This window comes from Armigeres subalbatus, chromosome 2 (assembly GCF_024139115.2).
Source record: "Armigeres subalbatus isolate Guangzhou_Male chromosome 2, GZ_Asu_2, whole genome shotgun sequence".
NCBI classification, from domain to species: domain Eukaryota; kingdom Metazoa; phylum Arthropoda; class Insecta; order Diptera; family Culicidae; genus Armigeres; species Armigeres subalbatus.
Genome location: NC_085140.1, coordinates 298,313,900 through 298,341,386, shown reverse-complemented (window position 1 = coordinate 298,341,386; position 27,487 = coordinate 298,313,900). Strand labels below are relative to the sequence as shown.

At 39.7% G+C, this 27,487-nt stretch overlaps 1 protein-coding gene across 1 annotated transcript; it reads right to left on the bottom strand.

The window, feature by feature from the left end:
• Positions 1–3,459: 3,459 nt before the first annotated feature.
• Positions 3,460–26,445, bottom strand: LOC134212466 (uncharacterized). The gene is made up of 5 exons (XM_062690363.1): positions 26,074–26,445; positions 19,235–20,031; positions 4,457–4,620; positions 4,204–4,393; positions 3,460–4,146 (listed from the first exon to the last, which is right to left on the bottom strand). The coding sequence occupies exons 1-5, from the start codon at positions 26,328–26,330 to the stop codon at positions 3,536–3,538; spliced, it is 2,019 nt and encodes a 672-aa protein (XP_062546347.1). The 5' UTR covers positions 26,331–26,445; the 3' UTR covers positions 3,460–3,535.
• Between the last annotated feature and the right edge of the window lie 1,042 nt (positions 26,446–27,487).

The window sequence follows — 27,487 nt, the reverse complement described above, 5'->3', positions numbered from 1 at the left end:
TCTTGAAGCTGTCAGGCTACTACACCTAACCAGTAAATGATTCTGTCGTCCTCCATCGGACGATTCCTCGCACCGTAGGCTTTAATCGTCAAGAAGGAGCTCCCCTCTTTTCCGTCCAAGGTGCCTAAGCCTTGGTCAGCCGATCGCGCCTACGAGGAACTACCGGTACCAACTTTAGAATTATGTCACACTTAACAAATTAACACAAATCTATTACACAGAACAACACGCCACAATTAGGAACCAATAAATTATATTAGAAAAGTGAAAGTTCCCAGTGTTAGTTTTTGTTTACCGCGAAAAAAAACCTTGATTACCCGGTAGTTATCCGACCCTGGGATTGCCGGAGAGTCTCTTGTGTCCCGGTCTGGCCTAGGTACTGATAGTTGTCGATTTAAGGCGGAGTAGTTTCAACACAGATATCTAATGAATCTGAAGCATTTAAATAACCGAGAGGGTGCATATTAGAGTGGGGCGCCATGGTCATTTTTTTCAAAATCAATGGTTTTTCGGTACCATTCGGGGTCCCAAACAACTATGCAAAATTTGAGCCCGATTGGTTACTTCCTCGTTTTCCGCATCGCGTTTGAAGTTTGTATGGAAATTAGTATGGGAAAACGTACATTTTAGAATTTTTACTTCTAGAGGTTCCAGTTCATTGTAAACTCTACATAGAAAATGTGAGAGTATTAGGGATTTGTATGATCTGAATCGAAAGGATCTGAGTCAACCCTTGAATCTGGGGAAATGGTATATCAGAAAATGAATAAAATCTAGAGCATCTTTGAATCTGCAAAGATCTAAAAATCTGAAAAAATCGTTCGAGACTATTTCACCGTCTTTAACCAATAAAATTGTTCAGACTGAACACTTACATACCGTTTTGACTCAAATCCCGAACATGACTCATATTCCGAACACGTGCGTTTTGGCACCCTAAAGCCAAAACTTCCATCGGGTTCAAGCTCCTATGGAGAAAAATACACGAATAATGCCAAATTGGCTGTCTAAAAGCGAGTGTTCGGAATATGAGTCATGTTCGGAATTTGAGTCAAAACGGTACAACAACGGACAATACATCTAATGAGTGGTCGCAGTGCCAAACCTGAACAGGAAAAAACGGTGGATCAGCGAAGAATGTTTCGCTTATCGAAGAGTTTCCATGACTGGAGCCTGAATTGAATAATCGCTTCACAACTACACAATAAGCTCAGCAGACTGGCGCCACTCACTAACCGCACTTCCACGAGATCTACTAAGTTGTGACCAGGCTTTTAAAATGTCATCTGCATGTCATTTGACTAATTTGTTCATAACTTTCTTTAGAAGCCAAATTTATTCCATAATTTTAGATGTATTCATAACGCTTTAGTAGGGCTATACTTTTGTCCAAGGGTACATTGCTCTAAATATATCATCTGAGGCTGGAGAGTGAAAACTGTCCAAAATGTCACGTGTCATTTGACATAATGTCATTTGAATGACATTTTGCCTCCCACGCCTCAGATTACATATTTACATCAATGTCTTGTTAGACAAAGTTGTAGGCACATTTAAGAGCTATAAGTTCGTCATACATCATGAATTGATAGATACCTTCTGGAAAAAGTTCTGGGAAAATTATACAAACGAATGCAAATGACATTTTACAACACTGGTTGTGACATATGGGCTTATTCTACGAGTGAAGTGACGTTAGATTGCTCGATTGACGTGAGAAGAGTCGTATAGCCCCATTTGAATAACGTGGTCACCTTACGTGAGAATTGCTAAAATCGACTTGACGTGAGGTGACTCATAGAATCATCGACATCGACTCGTAGAATAAGCCCAATACTTCTTATTAAAAAAAAATGAAAATCTATAGATCTCAGCGTATTTGTTTCTAAGAAATCAAGGAACTGGATACTGGATACTACATACTGGATATTGTAGGTTGATGAGAGAAAAACATGCTTTGACTAGGGTGACCATATGAAAGTTTTCTAAAGGAGGACAATTTACCCGAATCGTAGAGAAAAAAGGGAAATATTTGGTTAAAAAGGAGGACATAAAAAATATCTATTTTTTTGTAAATATAAGTTTTTGTAAGTGGAGGCCATATACCTGCACTTTGCATGAAGTCGAATTGAGGCAAGTGCCTTTATCCCCTCCACCTCGTACACTTGTTCACTAGCATATGCAACTTTGGCTGGGAAATACAACATCTTCTTCTTTTTTTAAATTACATCTCCAGATGGAATATTTGCAACAGTCAATGTAGTCTATATTAAGCACTTTTCAGTTATTGGCTGCAAGCACCTTCCTTGTAATGGTAAGATTTTAGCTTCAACTAATTTTAAAATCAACAGCGAGCAAATGTTGAATATTATTATGTTGGCATTTTCAGCGATATTCCACAGAATTTTAACATACAACTCTGATCATTTAGCAATAGATACCTGACCGAAAATTAGGTTCTATTAGGATCAAACATAAGATGATTAATAGACCAGTGGAGATTTTATTCTTGAATGCCATTGAAAATAACCATTTAAGGCAATAGAGCATGTAAATGATAATGATACCGTTAACTTTATGTATCGCCAAGTTTTCAACTGAAGAAATTCCAAACTGTTTAGATTTAGACTAAAGAAACTCAACTGTGCAACTTTGTTCAAATTTCTATTCCATTCTAGACATGGATTTGCAGAACAGGATTTACATTTTTCCTAATCCATTGTTTACAATTCCGATTCTTCTGATATCTTCGACACCTGTGTTAATGCCACTCGCGCACTTAATTGTCGATATTTACATTGATTTTATTCGAAAGTTAAAGAAAAATATTTCACATAAGAATGCAAAAAATGCAAATGTTTGCAATGATTTATCTCTGCAACGAATGGATCTTTGTTGTAGTGCATATTGTTTATTAAACTAGAATTTGTACAGAAAAAGGTAGAAAAATATATAAAGCTCTTTTAGTGGAATGTATTCAACCGTCTAAGACGAATTAGGTACTCTCCATTTAATTCCACTAGTTAATTTTCGTTATCTTTGCAGATACGTATTTCGACCACAACTGTGTGGTCGTCTTCAGTGTCTCGTACTTGACTCGACTAAAAAGGTCGACTGGTCGATCAGAAAAAGGTAAATATTCAACCGTTTTTTTTTTTTTAATGTCCAAAAAGGAGGACCTTTTTGCGCAAAATGAGGACATCTGATTTTTAATGAAAAAGGAGGACATGTCCTCCTTTAGGATACTATATGGTCATCCTACCTTTAACGCAATTTCATATGCTTTCAAAAAATATAATACATGAAATGTGACGGATTGACCCAAGAAAAATCTGGCCCTTTTAAAAATTTGTTATTCGCAACACACCAATGACCCCCTGGGATCGTTCCCCATAGCTCAAGAATATACGGACAGAAAGCAACAAGCTCTCGAGAAGCCAATAAGAAGAACGGCTTCGCAACAGTTTACAAAAATGTATTTTCAGATCATTGAACCAGTACATAACAGAAATAAATAGAAACCAAAAACGCTACCTCACGCTCCAAATAGCGCCTCTTCCACATTTGGCGTATATTTGTTGCACGTGGGGAACCCATTGGGCGGCTTAACGAAACTCTCTGGCTCGCCAACCTGCACCACCAGTGCCATCCCAACGGCCGTGTGCCACTCGTAGTGACAGTGCATCAACCAAAATCCAGGGTTATCGGCCAGGAAGCGCACTCGGGTATAGCCCTTACTGGGAATCGATACGGTATCCTTCTTCGGGGGCATCGTTGTCACTCGTGTCCGTTGCAGCGATTGCTTCCGCGCTATCTGCTGGGCTCGCTCCATTGTGATCGGCGTCGATCGGTTCTGGCCCATCTCCATCACGTACATTTGGTATCCGTGCAAGTGAAACGGGTGATTGATATCGTTGATTTCCCTGGTCAAGTCGAGAATGTAAAGCTCGACCAGCGCTTTAAGAGGGATTTTCAGTCGATGGATACAGGTGCAGCGATCCCGACCTTGACACCGCTCCGGGAAGTAGTCTTCAGTGCAGAACATGTCCTCGGTGATTAAGTCCGGTTGAGTGAGCAGCGTGAAGGGCGGATACGTAAAGCTGATATTGTTGATTACTCCTTGGAGTACGATATCTCCGCGGATGTCTAATAATGCAATTAAGATTAGATGGACTCATAACATTGTTAAATGGGTTAATTTACTCATGAAATGCTCGTGACTGTTAACTCCAAACACGTTTTCAAAAGTCATCGGATAATTGTCGAACCCCAGAACGAATTGTTTGTCCGGAGTACCATTGATAATCGCGTCCTCGGTTTCATATGCCTGGAAATCTGTGATGCAAACATCAGGTTTCGAGACTCCACATGTTGTATTAGGATGGTTGACAAACTAGAAACAGACAACAGCTCAAAACTAATTTACTCAATATGGTAATCAGATTAATTATCTTACCACATCATCTGCAAATAATGACTCATGAAAATCGGGACTCGTTTTGTTTAGGAAAGCAATATCCTCTTCAGGCACTGACATCGGTTGATAGGATAAAATGGCAAGCTGGCTGATTCTTCGGTTGTCACATGGTCCGATGGCTCGCACTCGTATCCTATAGTCATCTGGAAAGACGATAATATGGAATGTTCTTCAACTACGAGGCTTCATTGGGGCTGGTACATTTGGTGCATTTAAAGAAAAGTTTTTTGAGCATTATATTAAAAATGACGGAATGATTGGTTCGACGAAGAGTGCAGACAGATTCTGGAGGAGAAGGACGCAGCGCGGGCGGTCGCGCTACAGCAAGGTACCCGACAGAACGTGGAACTTATAAACGGAAGCGGAGTGCGAGGAGATGGAACAGCCGTGCCGTTCTCAAGATACACGCAAGTTCTATCAGAAGCTCAACGCATCCCACAAAGGCTTCGTGCCGCGAGCCGAAATGTGTCGGGATAAGGATGGGAGCAGCTTGACGGACGAACGTGTGGTTATCGAAAGGTGGAAGCAGTACTACGAGGAACATTTGAATGGCGCTGAGAGTGCAGGCAGTGAAAGTCAAGGCAGCGGGGGAGATGACTACGTCAGTTCAGCGGACGATGGAAGCCAACCAGCCCCCACCTTGAGGGAAGTTAAGGATGCCATCCAACAGCTAAAGACCAATAAAGCAGCTGGTAAGGATGGTATCGGAGCTGAGCTCATCAAGATGGGCCCGGAAAAGCTAGCCACTTGCCTGCACAAATTGATAGTCAGAATCCGGGCAACTGAACAGCTACCGGAGGAGTGAAAGGAAGGGGTTATAAATATGTCCCATATACAAGAAAGGCGACAAGCTGGAGTGTAAGAACTTTCGAGCGATCACCATCCTTAATGCCGCTTACAAAGTGATATCCCAGATCATCTTCCGTCGTCTATCACCATTAGTGAATGAGTTCGTGGGAAGTTATCAAGCCGGCTTCGTTGACCGCCGCTGGACAACGGACCAGATCTATACTGTACGGCAAATCCTTCAAAAATGCCGTGAATACCAGGTCCCAACACACCATCTGTTCGTTGATTTCAAGGCGGCATACGACAGTATAGTCCGCGTAGAGCTATGGAAATTTATGGACGAGAACAGCTTCCCTGAGAACTTACCAGACTGATCAAAGCAACGGAGGATGGTGTACAAAACTGTGTGAAGATTTCGAGCGAACACTCCAGTTCGTTCGAATCGCGCCGGGGTCTAAGACAAGGTGATGGACTTTCGTGCCTGTTGTTCAACATTGCGCTAGAAGGTGTTATGCGGAGAACCGGGTGTAACAGCCGGAGTACGATTTTCAACAGATCCAGTCAATTTATTTGTTTCGCGGATGACATGGATATTGTCGGCCGAACATTTGCAAAGGTAGCAGCAGAGCTTAAAATATTCTTCTTCATGAAGCAACTTCGGTCCGAATTTTGACAAACATCGCATGAATATTCAAAACATAGAATGACATAGTCAGACGACTACTCCAAGACTCATTCATTCGACTGTCACTGAGTGTGTTTACTATGTGCAGAAAAAACATAATTAGCATTGTTTATGTTGATGTTTACCGTTGAAAGTGCCTCGCGGATGAAAATCGAATTCAGTCCTGTGTGATAAATCACTTTACTCATTTGAAACGTGTTCAGCTTTCAGATAATTTATCAATTTGTAAAATGTGCATAAATATTCAATGACTAATATTCAACTGAATATTTACTGTCCAGATTCGACTATGAATGTGTCGGAAGTGAACTGACAAATGAAGAAAAATGGACTTCACCAAAAAATTTCGATTATTTTACACTCTGGGTACACTGAAATCAATAATGTAGTAATTTTTACTATGCAATCATGTTTAAAATAACTATTTTAAAATGTTTTTATATTGACTCAAGTTGCATTTAAATTGACTACTTCTTTGTGTTAAAAATACTATGCTGTCAATGGTTCATGGTATTATTAACAAACAATAATGGTACTGCTGTCAGAAGAATAATCAGTAAAGGACGCCATTCTCGTACGCTTCTCTGGTGCTGGTTTTGTGAAGTAAGAAAATTAATTTAACATAGAATAGAAGTATAAAATACTATCATACCAATTTTTAATGCAAGTTTCAAAACCCGAATTGAAGGCGCTTCGCACCAACATTAAATAACCCCGTATATTCTCTCTTCAAATCGCATCAATAGGTGCTCGCAAAATTGTTTCCTGGGAATCATATTGGTAAGATATTGTTTCTGTTATGTCTGTCAGAAGTAAACTCTTCATTTGTCTATTTGCAGAATTGAAAATCTCGTGGATGATAACCATGGTGAATTTTCAGAATGCTTGTCTAGACGAAATTTCGTCACCCAAGCAGTCAACATTCCCTCCAGTAGAGAATGGTTTTCGGCATCGGCTTTACGATAAGTTGAACAAACATCTAGTGCCGCGTAAAATAAAAGAGGTGAAAATACAAACTTAAACCCGCATACAACGGAATTTTATAAAGTGTTCGAATATTTATGGAGATGTTACTAATAAAGCAGTTGAAAAAGGTCAAACATTGTTTTTTTTTCTAATCCGAACGATTTGCTTTGATTTTGATTATTTGTTTTGGTTCTCTCAGGACTGCATAATCACTATTAATTTAAACGCGCCAAGATAGTCAATTTAACTTTATAGTATTGTTACCTTGACCATGGGCATGGTATTTTTGCTGTCATACCATTATTTGCATCCATAGTAATTTTTACAACATATTTCGTTAAAAATAAATGCACTATGTAGTCTGCACAAATCAAGTGGCGTTGTGCATTTAATTTAAACCATCAATATGGTAATTTCAACTGCACTGCTGTTAGCTATTGTTCTAATGTAGCTATGTACCATGTAGCTATTGTTCTAATGCTGGTTTTCTATTATAGCACCCAAATGAGTGCTTTAATGAATTTTATGCAACCCATTTGAGTTGCATAATGTTCATTAAAGCACCTATGTCAATGGTATGGAAAAGTAGGCCGTTTTTTCACTCAACGCCAACTGTAAACCAGGAATTATTATCAGGAATCGCAAAAAAAATAGTAAATTTAACTTTTTTATGGCAAATGCATACTTTCTACGAAAAGTATTACCGAGTAGTCGGCTGTGCAAATCTTGGCATATCTCATAGCCTCTTCTGTTCAAATTTTGAAGTATCTAACGTGAAATATTAAAAGATAATAACTTTGAACTTTGACATCAAGATCGAGATCAAGATACTTTTTATAATGTCATAAAGCTCATAATCTGAACAGGCAATTCACAATTGAATTTTGTCAAATATGTCCGATTTGTAAAATTGCGGTATGCCGAATGGCATCTCCGCACAAATTCAGATGCATCGGTGGAAATTTACCATTTAAACATTTCTGTGATATTTCTGATAATAAAGACGGAAATTTATTCACATTCGAAGCAAACCTAATAAATGCGTTTGAAATTTGAACTGAATGCAATCGCGCTTTTTATTTATTTATTTATTTCGTCAAGCATTGTAGACTACAAACACATTGTTTCACTTAAACACTATCTGTTTTAATCACTAGACAACTATTATGCTATACTATTCATTGTTTTCCTCACTAGCGTGTTAGACATTGATATGTCGATGACCTCACAATATTTATTATATATGTTCATCATAGAGTTGAGCGGTCCATTTCTAGCATAGGATGTGCATTGCAGTTTTAGTTGAAATAATAGCCTATTCAGATTGGGCTATTTATGACTTTGTTAAGTGAGAGGGTATCCAATTATTACGAGGTGTTCAGACTGCAGCAAGATAATATATCTTGACGTTTCCATGCTTCCTCATTTGCACGCTAATACAGGGTTGAATTCAAGGAGAGTTTTAAAATTTAATTTGCGAAATCAAGCATTTGTGTGGCGACAATCGAACATTTTTTTCTGAACAAAGTTTCTACGAAAAAAAAATATTAAAAAAATATGAAAAGGGATTTTTGAAGAATATTTGAAGCTCTCATTAAGGATAATGAGCGAAGCTACATTCATTATAGTTGGGTGCGCCGTTCTTAGGGGAATCAGACTATTCCACAATTTATTTTTAAATTTAAAAAGTATTTTGATTCTGTACGGAGATTTGATAGAAAAATTTAGATACTTTTGAAAAATTTAGATACTCACAAATAAATAAAAAAAAGGACGATTGGACCAATTTTCAAGAAATATTATCGAACTAAAATGTATTTCCACCAGTATCTCCATGTATGAAGGGCAACTCAGCAATTTAATTTTTTTCCAAAAATGGAAACTGAACCATTGCGTTCTACTCGACAATCCATGATACAGCTTCTAACAACATCGAATCGTGTGAATGTGATATAATTTAAACTGGATTTTGGATGAATTAATGCATTACCAATCCATGTTTTATTTAAGGTTATTCTACTTTATATATACATCCCATGCAAATCGTACAGTTGTCCCACGTGAAAAATGTTGAAATCCAAAGTATATTAAGCCATTCAAGGAGCAGAATTGAAACAATTTATGAAATCATGTTTATTCATCAAATATATTCGTTTTACAACCATTCCTACGTTTTAACTTGTCTTCCGCATTGGCCCTTGAACTTTGAAAATTTATTCGATTTGTTCTATTAAATCTAGGTTTAAGTTAAATACTTCATGTTAATTCCAGAGAGCATCTGTTTTTTAAACAATTCATGTTGAATAAGTGGAGAATAAATAATTATCATCATTATTTTTCATCATATAAAATGCTTTCCACAAAACCATCACAATCCGAGTTATTCTTCAGCGCTCAGAAGATTTCCATCTAACATGCATTCGACCCTGCTGCGACAGAAAAAGCATGACTGTCAACTACGAAACGAAATGAAAACAGAGAGAATTTTCTCTCTGGCAAAGAGAGCGTGACGCTTGTCAGTTTTGTTTTGTTGAATTTCTCCCTGCATTCCAGTTAGAACAGGTTAGAACGAAAGCTCTCTCGTAATAATTGTTCGTAATAAATTCTTTTTGACTCTTTTTAGCGGGTATCTTTTGACAGCGCAAAATGTATGGAATATTACGTAAATAATGACATCATAAAGCGTATTTACCCTGAAACGCCAATTATTATGTCATTAATGGCGTAATCTGAATAGGCTATAATAAGTCACGATTTCTCAAGGTACGCGTAGGTGCATAAAAGTTCAAGCCTGACAGAAGGCTTTCTGCTTTTATCTGATGTGAGATTAAACCATTAACGAATGTTACACAACCAACTTCTCTTCTTTTCTTAAGTGTTTCGATATTAATTAGTAGGCACCGAGATTCATATGACGGAAGCGGTAGGGTTGACCAACCTAACTTTCTACACGGAGAATAATCGGTTTAGTTTGAAACAACCAATAGTTTGGTTGTTTTTTAACCTATGATTTTGGTTGTTTTTAAATGTATATTCGTAAATTCAAACGTTATTTTTTGTTTGACATCAAGCTCCATATTGGGTTGATTCAACTTGAAAAAATATGTTAATTAGTCATTGATTATGGTTGTTTGTAATCTTATTTTTCTGTTGAATCAACCTACATTCTAGTTTATTTCAACCATATATAAGTCTACTTGTTGCTGGTTTGACAGCTTGATAACAACATAAACTATAAGGTTGATTTAACGTAAAAAGAAAATTGATTCAAACTTTATTTATGTTTACCAATAAAACAAACCACATCTATGTCTTAGACAAACTAAAGCTTTAGTTTGTTCAATTGTCAGAGACTTTTTCGCTTAGCTGCTGGTGTGAAAAAAAATCTTGTTCCTCCCCGACAGACCAAAGTTGATGAGACAAGCTGTTTTTTTTTTCAATTGTGTTCTTCCGGATTATCTGAAATTGCGGGTAAATATAACATCTTCTTTAGAAGTAAATCATAATCGTCTGTATCGGGATTATTTTGCTTATGTTTTCAGGTACAGCATGAGCGTTGAGATTATTTCCTCCGTCCATAGTCGTCACTTCTTGTGGTTTATCGGAAGAACATTAATCTGTTGGAACTCTTTGGTAAGAAGTGTGTAAACAGCTAGACTACACAATTATTTATTTGTTTTTTTTTTCTTCCAGGAAACATGGATACGGAACATAAAACATAAAAATGATGTATTTGGCTAAAAATAAAACATGCATGTTGTAAAAAAAGACCAATTGTTGATTATTTTGTTCTAGTTAAAAGAAAAATCTAAATGGAAGGAGGAACGGGTGGGAATATGCATATGTAACAACAATCAAAACATTAGTTTGAATCAAGCAAATCTAAACTTTGATTTAATCTAGTATTTGGTTGTATCAAGCTGGAATTTCTGTTTGAAACAACCTAGAGTTTAGATTGTTTGACGAACTGTCAAAATAAAACAACCAACATATTAGTTAAATCAAACTAAATATTGGTTGAATGTACTGAAAAGTTGCGAAAAAATCAACTGACTATTTTAGTTTGTTCTAACTATCTTCATGGTCAAATCAAACTAAGATTTTGTTTGGCGCTAAATCAACCTAAAATATTGGTTGAAATAAACCAAATTATGGTTGAGTCTACCATAATTTTTTCTCCGTGTACCAATTATAATATTGTAAGCGCATGTACATACTTTATTGTGAATTTCATTAATTTTGCCAGCACCTCGCATGCGGTTAAAATTTTGACAGTATATTAAAATTTCATTAGGGACTTCGTGATCATTTTTACTTGCTACCACAGTCATGTCAGTGATTCTGTCATCGTCACTTATGCTATGAATATTACATTTAATACATGTAGATTCAATACCTTCCTCTAAGGAGTTCGTCAATTCTGGCAAAAACACTGGCAAGCACAGGTCCCAACCAAGCGCATTGGTGATTGATTAGGAGTATTGGATGTCGTTGGACGGTCAGAAGCAGGATACGGGTTCAGAATTTCTCCTCTCTGGAATGCAATTGGTCGATACAGTGTTGGAGGCGGACGCGAAAAACGTTCCTTAGCAGCTGCAAGTAACTCTCTGTCCATCGGTAGGTTAAAAGAATGGTTATCGTCATCACGAAGGGCGAAGTGGCTTCGTTGAGTTGTCATTTTATTATTACTGGTTCTAATAAAATGAGGCACTCTGATGTGTGGACTTGGTGTCGTAAATTTATTAGTTTTATTACGATCATTCTTGCCATCATTCTTAAATTGCTCAGCATAACGTCGTTGACACCTCTTTTTCTTTGCCTTAGCTTGCCTTTCATTGTATATCAGTTGATTTTGGGACTTCGTCCGAAAGACAAGAGTTTTAAAAATTCTTTTAAATATTGATTATACACGATTTAAAGAAGAATAAAACTTTCAGTGGTGAGACTCTTGAAAATGTAAAAAGTATGTCTCAAATTGCTAAATTATTCAGTTCATCCAAGTTATAAAGCGAACCTATCACCAAGTCTGATGGCTTACAGAACAAACAACAAAAACAGACCCGAAAAAATTCGTTTTCTAAAAAAAGACTGCCAGCCCGCAAAACAAGCCAAGAAATTCGGCGCCGAGTCAAGCATTAACCCATACAAACGAGGCCACCAATTTGTCACCTAGCGTTTTTTTACTCCCATTCAACGAGAAAATAATAAAGCATAGAAAAAACACGTTGGTTGGTTGGCTTTGACCCTAGGTCTCCGTCGTCGTCGGCGAAAGTGGTGTCGCCTTTCTTCATCCCAGCCACTTGTCCCGAGTCTGAGCTCTGCGGATTTCCCTAAAGCCAGACGAGGCTATTTCAAATTTTCACACTTCCGTTCTACTTTGTGTACCATTCATCCCTCGGATTACCACACAGCACAAGAACGAGCACACGGGGTTGGTTTTGGGCGTTGACGGAATTGGTTGTCCACCGTCCGGGGTGGTAGAGGTGACGAATTACAATTTTAATTTTGGAGGCTGTTGAGTTGTGTAAACAGCAAAAATGAAAACGACACTTGATGAAAGCTATCTGATGAGCTGGTGCATAATTGAAACGACCAGTTCGTTCGGTGAAGTGATGAAAAGTTCTGAAATGTTTGGTAAGTGGCAACTCAGTTTGGTGATTTTCACCTCTAGTAAAATATAATATTGAACTTAGACTGGTAGGAAACCAGATTAAACTGACTAGTCATCAATATCTGGAACGATTAAACCAGTACTGCAATTTCTCATTTTCAATGAGAAATGTCACGCGATGCTTACATAGGTATCTGCCCCTTTCAATAGGTCAATAGAAACGCGAAGGATGAATGCAATGCCACAAAAATCTCAAAAAATGTTTGTCCTATGACAGGGCATGGAAGTGTGCAATATCTGCTGTATTTTTATGTTTATTACCACTTTCAACTGACTGAATTAAAGGAATATGATTAACTAGTCCCTATCCTTCGCATATATTTATTAAAATAATTTAAAAATTTGAATTTTAATATAAAGCACAACATCCTTTCATGACTGCCTTTCTAGCGAAATTGATCAAAGAACCTACGATTTTTTTTCATTTGGTCGCCTGAAATAGGAGGAAGGGGCTTTGCTCTTTGTCTTATGACGATCACGACTTTTTCCAGTACTGGTTAAAACTCTCAGGTTAAAATGCTCGAATCTGATTGAGAGAATAAAAGCAAATGCAAATTGGGACCTATGTTATAAGCCCTTAGCAGATTTATTCTTGACCCAAAGAATTTTACAATCACTAAGAACCCAATTTCCATTTTTTACACCTTGGCTACATAAGTTCAATTTTATTCAATACACATCCACCTCATTTACCTATCCATCCACAACAAAAGATGATCCATTCAATGCAATATCATCTTTATATCAAAGATAGGTACAAACAGATTGCAAAACGCCAACGTGTCATGAGCAGAATACTTGAGACAAGAGGATATCCTTCGATTGGCAGTCTATCGTAAAGTTGTTAGATTTGAAAGATAAGTGAACCCTACGAAATCTATATTCTTCGTCCATAATTACACCAGGAAGATACAATGCCTTCTGCGTTGGAAAAGCAACCCCAACAGGCAAACCCTAGTGTTGATTAGAGGGATTCCGCGTCAACCGTACGTACGTGAATAAAGAACGATGACTTTTGAGAGTTTCTCCTCAGGCGCACCCCATCACGATTCGACGGGGTCTGCTTGTGACGAGGATTAAATTTCATCTTTTATCTGCGCTCCGACAAGAACTGAATGATGCTCGAAAGTAATGCGTTTTGCTCGTTCATTCGACTACGACGACCGGCGGAGTGGCTCTCGAGTAGGTACCTACATTCCGTTTAAAAAGAGTTTAGGTTATTCCACTACTGTATAGGGTTTCTCATAATAATCTTGCAGTGGGAAATCAGCGTGAACGTTCTTCTGATTCTAATCGAACTGTCGAAGGCTCTCCTGTTTTCCACATTAAAAATGGTGGCTTGGGGGCGTCACAATATCACACCGATGCCTTGCTGTTTTTTGTGCCATTTTCATTCTATATTGTGACGAGTTAGTTTGCGTTTTAGAAAGTTCCAAAGTTTTTATTGTTTGATTTAATTAATATTTCCCCATTTCGGAATTAAGCACCGTTACCTATTTCCTTTGAGACTTCTAAGGAAGTACTCTGTACATTCTAAGAAATACTCTGGGATTGGGTTGTTCAGCAAAGAAAAATATGAGTTTTTTTTACAGTTTACCATAAAGAGCATGCTTTTCTGATCTCCATCATATTTTTATTTGTTTGTAAACCTTTTATTTACATTTTTGTATAGCAAACAATAAGACATTTCAATCGATAGAATGACACTAACATTCATAAAATGACAGTTTGCCCATGCAACATAAGAACAAATTTTTAGTCCCATATAAATTTAAAATGCAAATTAAAAATAGTTCCGGGGCTCCACAAATTCTGGAAAATTGGAGTTCAGCTCAGTTTTTCCTGCAGATTCAGATTTTTTCCTTTATTTATACACAGATAAAAATATGTTGTGATTTTAAATGTATTTTCATGCACATATTTGGAGCTTGCAAATAAACGTAACATTCGATCAATCTAACTATTCTTTTAAATCGAAATAAATTTAAACGGTGCTTGCTTGTAAAAAACAATCCAATTTAATTGAATATCGAATGTTAATTCGGTTGATGGGATAAGCTGCAATATCACACGTCGTTGAATTTTCAAAATTATTTGCTGTGTATGTTTTTCTAATTCACAGATTATGTTCAAGACAGAAAGATTCAGAATATGTAAAAACACCGATACCCCTAAACAACCCAATTCTGCACAACTCTTCCAGGAATTTCTTCGAGAATGCCTCCAGTAATTTCTCAGAGAATTCTTAACTTCTTCAAGAGGTCCTCATTAATTTATCCAAGAATTCCATCAGAAATACCACACAGCAAATAATTTTGAAAATTCAACGACGTGTAAAATTGCAGCTCACCCCATCAAACGGATTAACATTCGATATTCAATTAAATTTTATTGAATTTTACAAGCAAGCACCTTTTAAATTTATTTCGATTTGAAAGAATAGTGGGATCGATTGAATGTTACATTTATTTGCATGCTCCAAATATGTGCATGAAAATACATTTAAAATCACAACATATTTTTATCTGTGCATTAGAAGTTTCACCCCACGTTTCGTCATAAAGTATTTCAGAAATTTCTTTCATCTCTACTGAAATTTCTCATGAAGTCTCTCAACGGATGTCTTCAACAGTTCATGCAGGACGAAGTCCTGTGCAATTCGTAGTAAACATATTCAGAAAAAATCCTGCCTCCATTGGTTGGGAAGCTTAGTGAAGGTGCCCAAAATGGTAACCAGACTGTATGCGTTAACTGGTGAGGCATTATATTGCTGTGTACCATTCTCAAAGTTTTACCCAAAGTTAGATACTTTCAATGAAGAATCAAGACCCATATATGAGAGAAGGCAGTGCAAAACTGTACTCGCGGACGCACAACATGATGTCTTTGGGGGAGTAGATAGTAACTACCAGCGCTGAACGGCGACACATGTCGACAGTGGCGTAAATAAGAGGGGGCGGGGGGCTGGTTCTCCCCAGATCCACTTGGGCAACTTGATTATATCAAGTAAAAAAAAAACAAGATTGTTTAAAAAAATCCTGTTCTGACATTCAATTATGATGTTATGAAAACTCATATGTGAATATGTACGTTATGTGGAAGATATTGATTTGGAAAATGTATTGGAGGTAACCACTTTCCCTTCGATGGGACTCGAACCCATGACCCTACAGTACGCTAGACTGGTGCTTTAACCAACTAAGCTACGAAGGACCTCCGTCGGCCTTCGCAACATAGAGGCTACTGAACGAGCTCGAGATTCCCAAATTGGACGCATAGTCAAATCACTCGCGTGCTCTTGCCTACGCAATGCGGTCGGGTCTGAGCTCGCAACAAGTTGCATTCGACGCAGAATTCTTTCCCATTCCTATTGAAAATTGGCCAGGTCGGACTATGGGATCGAAAGTTATGGCCAAAATAGAAATTTATACGTAAAAATCGCGTAAAAAATGTCACTCATTTTTCGGGCACTTTTCCTCAACCGATTTGCTCGCAACAAATTGCATTCGACGCAGAATCCTTTCCCATTATTTCTTATTGAAAATTTGCCAGGTCGGACTATGGGATCGGAAGTTATGGCCAAAATACAAATTTATACGTAAAAATCGCGTAAAAAATGTCACTCATTTTTCGGGCACTTATCCTCAACCGATTTGCTCGCAACAAATTGCATTCGACGCAGAATCCTTTCCCATTGTTTCCTATTGAAAATTGGCCAGGTCGGACTATGGGATCGGAAGTTATGGCCAAACTACCTTTTTTTAATTGATAAATCACAAAACAAATGTCACCTATTTTTCGGACACCCAACCTTGATCGATTTACACGCAACAAGTTGCATTCGACGCAGATTCTTGTCCCATTGTTTCCTATTCAAAATTGGTCAGTTATGGCTAAAATGCAAACTTTTACGAAAAAATCGCGTAAAGAATGTCACTCATTTTTAGGCATTTATCTTCAGATTATTTGCTCGCATAAGTTGCATTCGACGCATAGATAATCCTGTCCCAATGTGTCCTATTGAACATTGGCCAGATCGAAATATGGGATCGGAAGTTATGGTCGAAACACTATTTTTGCCTTTTGTCTGCAAAGTATACGAAAAGGCTATATGTTCGCTCCAAAACCAAACTTTTACAGAAGGCCTGAAGACTCGTAGTGTTATATACCAATCGACTCAGCTCGACGAACTGGATGATGTCTCTGTGTGTGTGTATGCCTGTGTGTGCGCGCACCAAAAGTGCGAAAAGTTTAGCTCACTTTTTTGGTACTTATCCTCAACCGAACAAGTTCCATTCGACGCGGGATCCTATCGTATTGTTTTTTATTGAAAATTTGGAATCGGACACATCGGACTATGGGCACAAAAATTATGGCCAAAATACTTTATGTTATAAAAAAGCGCGTAAAAAAGTCTAGCTCATTTTTAATGCACTTACCCTCAATCGATTTACTCACAACAAATTGCACTGGACGCAGAATCCTATTCTATTATTTTCTATTGAAAATTGGCCAGCTTGGAATATTACCTTAGAAATTATGGCAAAAATACTTTTTGCCTTTCTTGTGGTACAAAGTTGAACCGAAAGGCTATAATTTCCCTCCGAAAACGAACTACCGGATGCTTCCACGAAAGACGGTCACGAGATTTATATCATAACAAATATTGCCCTCCGCTCGCTTGATGGGAATGACTCTTTTTGTGTAGTCAGAGCTTCAGTTTAACAAACATCCAAATGTGATATCCTTAAAATATATAACTGGGTAAAATAAAACAGGGGTATGTACATCAAAAAGATTGAAAAAGGAAAAAAAATGTCGAAATTCTTATTAGCATATTATAGATCAAGTTGAAAACCGAACCGAGATCTCGCGTTTTCAACTGGATCTACAATATCTTTGCTTGAAATAATCCGATTTTCATAGAACGGACAAAGAAGTTTTTCTTTTTTACTCCTAACTACTAGCTCATCTACTTTCAAGCAAACACATTTTACGAAAGTCGAGAAAGGCACCATCACCACTAGGTGGATTAATCTGGGTTTATTAACGAATTATAACTGAAAATCCTTCTTCCACTCAAAACTTACGATCTGTTCGTAAAAAAAACTGTTCTCAAATTGACATTTCAATTTTTTTTATGGCTCAAATTCATCTGGGGTGTAACTAGGAAGCAAATAAAGCCACTACATGGGAAATTATAGGCAGAGCTCTTGTTAATAAATAGAAAAAATATAATTTGTTGGTGGCAATATAGTTGCCACTGCCTTATAAAGGGTTAAAATATCTTAAAATAATACGCTATGTAAATAATAAAACCCAACTCATTCTTGAGGATAGATCCGTCGAAATCGATGCTCTGTTCTTTCATTTCGTGATGTTTTTTTTTTTTAGTTAGATGGAGAATGGAACAGTGCTCCCATATTACGCAAGATGATCAGCTTTCTACCAGCAAAACAAACAAATGAAACCTAATCAAGCATAAAGAAGAATTGCGTCAAATTTGATATTTACTTAATCACACGAGTGCGCAACGGGAATGTTTGAAAAAGTGAAACCTGTAATCTGTGAAATTTGCAAACACAACACATTTAATATTTTAAAAGAATTTATATCCAGTTTAAAGGAACCACAGCTGTTCAAATACGCATTGGTCGCTATAAATTGGTGCTTCTTGTCAGATCAACATTATTCAGTTCTCAACTGTGATAACCAACCAATTGAAAACAAACTAAAATGAAACTCGTCATCGTTCTCGCTATGCTGGTGGCTGTGGCCGTTGCCATGCCCAAGGCCGAACAGGAACTGCCCAAAGAATTAGTCAAGGAGTTGCACGGAGTTCTGGTGGAGAATGGAGTTGATCCGGACGTAGCCAACGGATGGTTGAGCAACGCCTGGAAATGGGTCAAGAAGAACGCTGGAAACGTCGCGAAGATTGCTGGAACCGTTGCTGAAGTCACCGGAGGAAAGTAAGAGAACCGGTGTTATTTCTCTTGCTAATATCTAACCAACATCAATAAAAATTTAAATCATTAAATATAACCATGTTTCTTTTTGCTCCACAAGAAAAGTAATCCCTGCACTGTAGAAACGTATACCTCTATTGAGCATTTACCTACTATGTTAATAGAAAGAAAAACCCCAATACTTGGCTTTCAACAAATGTGGATAAAATGTTTCAACTGAACATTTTCCAACATGCTCTTTCATGTCGTGGTCAAGCAAGAATGTTCCATCTGGGGATCTAGACTTTTTTTGCATTTCTCCAAATCTAGGCTGACAGCCTGTGTGACATCCCATAACATATGGAAAATGGCCCTCAGTAAAACATTCTTTAATTGACATTACGAGAAATACGGTTTATTTTTAATAAGAGGAGAAACCGTAAATTATATGCTTGTAAATTTAAATACGAAATAGCAAACAGGGTCATGAATTCCCCAGAGGACGACTCTGTTAAATCACTGTTATATAATATGGCAATGTATAAATTGTATCTACTTCCGCAGCCGAGGATATAGGGGGAGATAACGCAGATGATATTTTTTGCACGCTTGCTATCTCAGTGATTGATGCTGAATCTTTACATAGTCACCGTCTTCAAAAATTAAAAAAGCGGTCTAGTCTAGACATTGTCTTTACTTACCACTTATCTGATCAGCATTCACGACAAAATCGTACCGCTCGCCAGACGTCGACACGAGCGTGTTGGCACTGATGGGCTGTAAGTTGTAGGAATCGCTGGCGATAATCTCGAGTGTGTGGTTAGCAATCTGCAACTCCAGGGGGCAGATGTGACTGGCGGCATTGATGAAACGGAACCGATAACGTCCACCCTTTCGCACACGATACACCTCACGGGGGACGTTCGTTCTTTGCCCGTTAGCCTTCGTCCACGTGCCCCGTCCATTGATCAGCAGATTCACCGGCAAGATGCCACCGCTGTTTGGCAGTCCCGGCATAAACATTTCACCGTCCACGTGCATCCAGTCAGACGCCACAATCAAATGATCCGGTAGATCGAAATCGTAAAGATTCGCATTGGGATCATTCACCTCCGGTTGACGAATGATCATGGCCCCGTAGTGGCCGTTCACTTTGTGGTGACCAGCGTGCGAGTGATAAAATTGCGTTCCCGGCTCCGTCGCCCAGAAGGCGTACCGGAACGTGCTCAAGAACTCAATGGGGCACTGCGTTATGAACGGTACTCCGTCCATATGGGGAGTTTCTCTCTGATGCAGTCCATGCCAGTGCATGGCAGTCGCCGTTCCGCCCATTGCATTTGTCATGTCCACCACTATGAGGTCATCCTTGCAGACCTGTATCGCTGGACCCGGTATCTGGCGGTTGATGGACATCACGCCACGTTCGACTCCGTCCGCCGTGAGACAGGCATGGTGATAGCAATCGCTGTGAACCCCATCCGCGCATCGTTTACATGCTCTGTGGACAAAGTACGAAACGTGATTAGGTTCAAGTGGATATAATAAATAGTTATTCGTTTCGAGTTATAACTGCTTGTGAGTGGCAATTTAGTGGATTTATTCACTTTCTTCAAGAATGAGTAGCAACCTAAGCTACGATTAAGTGCACACTTGTATTTACTGTTTTGTGTCTATTTATTTATCATCAGACTAAGGCCGGAGTGGCCTGTGCTGCACATAAAAGACTTCTCCATTCAGCTCGGTCCATGGCTGCACTTCGCCAACCACGCAGTCTGCGGAGGGTCCGCAAGTCGTCCTCCACCTGATCGATCCACCTTGCCCGCTGTGCACCTCGCCTTCTTGTTCCCGTCGGATCGTTGTCGAGAACCATTTTCACCGGATTACTGTCAGACATTCTGGCTACGTGCCCGGCCCACCGCAGTCGTTCGATTTTCGCGGTGTGAACGATGGATGGTTCTCCCAACAGCTGATGCAACTCGTGGTTCATTCGCCTCCTCCACGTACCGTCCGCCATCTGCACCCCACCATAGATGGTACGCAACACTTTCCTTTCGAAAATTCCCAGTTCGCATTGGTCCTCCACGAGCATCGTCCAGGTCTCGTGTGCGTAGAGAACTACCGATCTTATAAGCGTTTTGTAGATAGTCAGTTTGGTACGGCGGCGAACTCTATTCGATCGGAGCGTCTTGCGGAGTCCAAAGTACGTACGATTTCCAGCCACTATGCGTCTCCGAATTTCTCTGCTGGTATCATTATCGGCGGTCACCAGTGAGTCCAAGTACACGAATTCTTCAACCACCTCGATTTCGTCACCACCGATAGAAACTCGTGGTGGGTGGCTCACATTGACCTCTCTTGAGCCTCTTCCTATCATGTACTTCGTCTTCGACGTGTTGATGACTAGTCCAATCCGTTTAGCTTCGCTTTTCAGTCTGATGTAGGCTTCCTCCATCCTCTCAAAGTTACGTGCCATGATATCAATGTCGTCGGCGAAACCAAATAACTGGACGGACTTCGTGAAAATCGTACCACTCGTGTCAATCCCTGCCCTTCGTATTACTCCCTCCAAAGCGATGTTGAATAGCAGACACGAAAGACCATCACCTTGCCGTAACCCTCTACGGGTTTCGAAGGGACTCGAGAATGCCCCTGAAACTCGCCTGGTACTGCCCCACGAACTCTCTTGCAATTGGTGTTAGTCAACGGCATAAAATTTGGGAGAGTACCTTGTAGGCGGCGTTCAGCAATGTGATTGCGCGGTAGTTCCTACAATCCAGCTTATCGCCCTTTTTGTAGATGGGACACACGACACCTTCCATCCACTCCTGCGGCAGAACCTCATCCTCCCAAACCTTGGTAATCACCCAGTGCAGCGCTCTAGCCAGTGCTTCACCACCGTGTTTAAACAGCTCTCCTGGTAGTTGGTCAACTCCAGGGGCTTTGTTGTTTTTCAGACGGCCGATCTCCTCCTGGAAGTCGCATGTCCTGCGCGCGTGCTCCTAGGTTCATTACCATACCGCCACCGTTGTCTGCCATCTCGCCATTCAGGTGCTCTTCGTAGTGGTGCCGCCACCTTTGGATCACCTCACACTCGTTTGTAAGAAGGTTCCCGTTTATGTCCTTACACATATCGAGCTGTGGCACGTTACCCTTACGTGAACGGTTCAACTTCTCATAGAACTTTCGTGCGTTATTAGCGCGGTACAGTTCCTCCGTCTCTTCACGGTCACGATCTTCCTGCTGGCGCTTTTTCCTCCGGAAAATCGAGTTTTGTCTGTTCCGCGCCCGTTTGTATCGTGCCTCGTTCGCACTCGTGCGGTGTTGCAGCAATCTCGCCCATGCTGCATTCTTCTCCTCAACTAACTGCTCACATTCGCCGTCATACCAGTCATTTCTCTGATCCGGAGCCACCGTGCCTAGTGCAGCGGTTGCGGTGCTTCCAATGGCGGATCGAATATCTCTCCAACCATCTTCAAGAGATGCTGCGCCTAGCTGCTCTTCCGTTGGGAGTGCCACTTCCAGCTGCTGCGCGTAGTCTTGGGCTAGTCTACCGTCTTGTAGCCGCCTAATGTTTAGCCGCGGCGGACGACTCCGACGCGTGTAGATCACCGTCGAGAGTTTTGAGCGCAGGCATACTGCAACGAGGTAGTGGTCGGATTCAATATTCGCACTGCGGTAAGTGCGTACGTTCGTGATGTCGGAGAAGAATTTACCGTCGATTAGAACGTGGTCGATTTGGTTTTCCGTTACTTGATTAGGTGATTTCCATGGGGCCTTGTGGATATTCTTGCGGGGGAAGAAAGTGCTTCGGACTACCATTCCGCGGGAGACTGCAAAGTTTATGCATCGTTGGCCGTTGTCGTTCGATACGGTATGCAGACTATCCGGTCCGATGACCGGTCTATACATTTCCTCCCTTCCTACCTGAGCGTTCATGTCACCAATGACGATTTTGACGTCCCGCAGTGGGCATCCATCGTATGTCTGCTCCAGCTGCGCATAGAACGCTTCTTTCTCGTCGTCGGATCTCCCTTCGTGTGGGCAGTGCACGTTGATGATGCTATAGTTGAAGAAACGGCCTTTTATCCTCAGCTTGCACATCCTTGCGTTGATTAGCTGCCACCCAATCACGCGTTGGCGCATCTTTCCCAGCACTATGAAGCCGGCTCCCAGCTTGTTGGTGGTGCCACAGCTTTGGTAGAAGGTAGCCGCTCGATGCCCGCTTTTCCACACTTTCTGTCCTGTCCAGCAGATTTCCTGCAGCTCTACGACATCGAAGTTGCGGGGATGTAATTCATCGTAGATTATCCTGTCGCAACCTGCGAAGCCTAGCGACTTGCAGTTCCATGTTCCACACCCAACCAGAATCTGCAAGATTTTAATGCAATCTCGCATTAATTTCATTCCTTGCTTGCATTAATCCGAGGCCCATGCAAATCTTGCATTAAACTGTTTACGAGGGTATTGCATGAAAATGAGATCGCAAAGATTGGAGACTTCTTGATGGTATTAGTGCATATGACGCATGTTGGATCTGTATTTGTATCAATAATTATTATGAGCATGTAGTAGTGTTACGAACATATCGTGCATGTATTGGTGGGCTCCCAGATACTTCCCAGCTTCCCAGATGACGTTTATAATCAAAACAAACCAGCGTGTCCCACCAGTAAGTGTACACATGCACAAGCATAATCGGGTGCCACTTTCCGGCATAATCTTCCACTTGCAATGCAACAAGCCGGCTCTATTTTTGGTGACGCTCTTCTTCTGCTGTCTTCATCTGGGATTACGAACGCAATATCACCGTATCATTCTGTCGTTTTTTTCGCGGATTTTGGTTTTGGTTTTAATGAAAGGCGTGGGTTCCTGGCTTATCGGCAGTTCTTCTATGAAATAGTTTTCCATGATTAAGCAATGGGATATCCATGAAAACTTCAGCTATAAAGAGGAACATACCAACACAGACCGAATTTTTTATCTGTTCCGATCAAATTGCGACTAGGACAAATAAAATTCCAGAAAATGATGAAAAAATGTTTGAATGCGCGTTATTCGAGCGATGCGAGTGCAAGCAAAGTGAAGATGGTGCAATGATAGCAGGTTACAATATACAGCATTATTGAACCGCTTCCATTGTAGCAGTATGTACGCATCGGTAAACTCATACAATGACTAGAGAGATACTGTCGCTATTTAGTCTACGACAAATACACGGACTCAAAGGGATTTTGTAGAATCTGATTTACTTGTCTGATAGATGGTTGATGTAATGTGTGTTATGTTGTAGGCAGTGTAGAGTAACTGGACACACATATGTTTGATTGTGGTGGTCGAAATTACATGAAGAAAAGTCAATGCAAATTCTTCTCAGTTTGTTTATCACAATTTCTGCATTAATCGTATGCAGAGATTGCATTAACGGGACCCTTGCATTTTTTAGCACCAATTTTTGGTTTGCGTGTAATATTGACAAAACTCGCGTTAGATGTCTTTCGCCACAGAAATTTCTGGCGGTTAACTCATGCTGGCTATTTGCGTATATAGGGCAGCACATAGGTTCATTATTTGAAGTTTGAGCGGTGCTGAAATTTATTTTGAATTAACTCGATGTATGAAAGAGTGTTCATTTTTAGTAAACAGCGCACCGTTCAAAGGTCATTGTGTTCATTCGATGCACTTCCCCATAGGGTAAGACGGTATAATAATAAAAAAGGGTTAGTGACAAAAGGTCGAAAGACAAAACGGCGAAAGACAAAAGATCGAAGGGACAAATGGTCGAAAAGGGTTGTATACTATTTCGCCGAAAAACACTTCGCGGAATTTTCTTCGCGGTACGACATTCCGCGGAATGTATCAACTCTCCGAAACACGTCAACGCGTCTGCCAGGTATAAGGCGAAGGGAGGAGTAACGGCTTATTCATAAAAACGTTTATCCGTAACAAGGCAAAGAGAGAAAACTACTTCTGCGTATTCTGGGAGGCCGTCCTTAGCCGTGCGGAAAGATGCGTGGCTGCCAAGCAAGACTATGCTGAAGGAGGCTGGGTTCAACTTCTGGTCCGGTCTAGGAAATTTATCGAAAATGTTTTTTCGCCTTTTTTAGTTATAACAGTTTTAACGTGTTAATCTCGTGCGAAACTTCGCAGGTAATAATTGTGGAAGTGCTGAATGAACAATAAGCTATTATTATTGATATTCCGCGAAATGGTACATTCCGCCAAAAGTTATTCGGCGAAAAGGTACAACCCGCCAAATGTCGTACCGCGAAATGTTACAAACCGCCAAATGTTATTCCGTGAAATGTTCGACCGCGAAAATGAATTCCGCAAATAGTTTTTGGTGAAATGTTATACAATCGTCGAAAAGAACAAAAGGTCTAAAGGGACAAAAGGTCGAAAGGACAAAAGGTCGAAAGGGACAAAAGGTCGAAAGAAACAAAAGATCAATAAGATTAAAATTACACAGTTTTTAACAAAAAATTACACAATTTTTAATATACATATAACTGACAGATCGATGCGACATCTGGTCTTCGGTATAATCTTTGAAGCGTGCCTCATTGAATGCATTTTATTCAATTATTTAAAAAAAGTGAAAAATAAAAAGGCAATGATAATTGTATAGGACAACTCTGTCTCGCGCAATACAAGTTTTATTCATTTCCTAAATTAACAATATCTTCATAATATTGTTTCATAGTAATTTCTCCTTCTTTGAAAATGGCTCATTCATCAGCTTTGATTCATGAAATGAGTGTGTTATTATTTCTGCTCGAAGTTAAATGCATAGCACAAATTCCTTTGGAATACACTCAACTTTTTTTGTGTCTTTATTAAGGAGACTTTTAGCCCTAGGCTGGCTCGTCTCCAACACTCAACTAATTATTAACTTGTTCTTGATCGAAATTTTGTCCCTTTCGACGTTTTGTCCTTTTCGACCTTTCGTCCCTTTCGACCTTCAGGATCTTTTGTCATTTCGACCTTTTGTATTCTCGACCTTTTGTCTTTCGACCATTTGTCCTTTAGACCTTATGTCTTTCGACCTTTTGTCATAGATTCAATAAAAAGGTTACACATCATTATGTGCTTAACATTAAAAAACCAACATAAGCCCATTTAACCAGGTGTGAATTACATTTCAATAGTTTTCCATATCATTTGGAAGCAACTGCTGCAGGCTCGCCGCGCTCCAGTTGGTGAGGGCACATCGTCATGCCTACACTGGGGCGTTTTGACAAGTGAAACATATTTTCGAAAATCGTTACATTTTTGAATATATAATGCATAGAAGATATAACCTACATATTTCACTCCACCAATACAATACAACACATTGCATCATTCAAAGTTTGTATTTCATATCTGGGATCCACTGTTACATTGATTCATATGTCAGCTCCGAGTGCTTTAAATTAAAACTGTGTAATATCCTAAGAGCCAATAAAACTCGATTCACAAACACTATCACTAGCTTCGTTGATTGGGCCATATCATTCCTCTCCCTCCCACAACCCACAACGCCACCGCATTCTGTACTTACGGGCCCATCGAGTGGTAATGTTCGAGCACCCAGTTGAAGTAGCACACTCGCGGCCGAGTGTCCTCACAGCTTCTCATGCACAGCTCGCCCGGAAATGCTTCCAAATTAATCGGAGTAGAAGCATTCCGAAAGGTACGCATCAGACTGGACCATTTGGTTGAGCCATTCGCTGAAGCCGACAGTACACTCATTGCAATTACGATAACCGTCGACAGCCATTGAACTTGAACTTGGAATACACGACTTCGAGAGGACATTTTTAAATTGATATATGGTGGATCGTTGCAGTGTTATCAGTGGGAGACGCGACACTACTCCGGGATGCAGCGCGGTTAGGTTCCGTGGACAGGTGAAATAATACTAGAGACCATTCATCGTCACCTACTTTTATTTATATTGCAAATAGTTGTGATAGTCTGACAGTGTTTAACAAGCTACCGGACACTGTAATCTCAACAAGAGGATTATAAAAAGAGAAGCCCTATGGTACGTCATCAATTTGAGTGCTAAAATTAAACTCCGTCAGAGGTGGTTTACCTGATTAGCCATATCCTTTCCCAGTAATACTCAAAACAATTATAAGCAAACTTATCGAATAGTTTTGCATAATAATTGCGGAAAACATTTCATTGCCAAACTAAAGCTCTTGTTGTGAGGTGCGATGTATGCGAATGGGATTGAAAAGCTCTTTTAAGATAAATAAACATCGACCATCAACGCCAACTGGAAACGGGATGGTGATTTAGCAGATTGTATCGCTACCGGGACTGTTTTCGAGGAATCTGTGAGTTTCTCAGTAGTCGCGGCCCGTAATACGTCGTTTGTTGTCCTACATTATAAAATAATTAGTGCAGACATCGCCGTTGATTGCCACCTGCGGACTGTGGGAAACTTTCGCGGAAAACGCCGTGATAGATCACGTGTTTCATGTTCGACACTGGCAGCGTTGAATTTCGTTATTCTAGTTTTGACCCAGCAACATTTATTGCAGAGACCAGTATTATACTGCTTCTGTTATTGAGTTCAGGTACCCATTCAAACTGATAATAAAATGTGTTTTTTTTTTTTGCAAATCTGATTAAATTTTTATTGTATTAAATTCAAATAATTATTTCAAAGATAAGAAACTATCTGAAAGGTATGAATGTTCATGAATTCAGAAGATTTTTTAATTATTTATTTTTGTAAATGATAAATGAAGTAATAAAATAGACCTCATTTCGCAGTTCTTAGTCTCCTACCCAGCAACTCCTATCCCTACTTCCCCGTGGTGCAGGCCGGGGTACGAGCAGCCTTATGGAAGATCGAGTAACCAACCATGATGAGTACAATGGTCGGAAACTGTTTCCCTTTTTAGGAGCTGCTCACAACAGCGTTTGTTACCCATGTTAGAGGCGGATGATCATCATCCGAG

Coding starts and splice junctions, on each gene's coding strand:
- LOC134212466 (XM_062690363.1), bottom strand. CDS start 26,330: ATGTCCTCTCGAAGTCGTGTATTCCAAGTTCAAGTTCAATGGCTGTCG. Junction 20,032..26,073: donor CATTACCACTCGATGGGCCC/GTAAGTACAGAA, acceptor CTTTGTCCACAG/AGCATGTAAACGATGCGCGG. Junction 4,394..4,456: donor CATTATTTGCAGATGATGTG/GTAAGATAATTA, acceptor GTCTGTTTCTAG/TTTGTCAACCATCCTAATAC.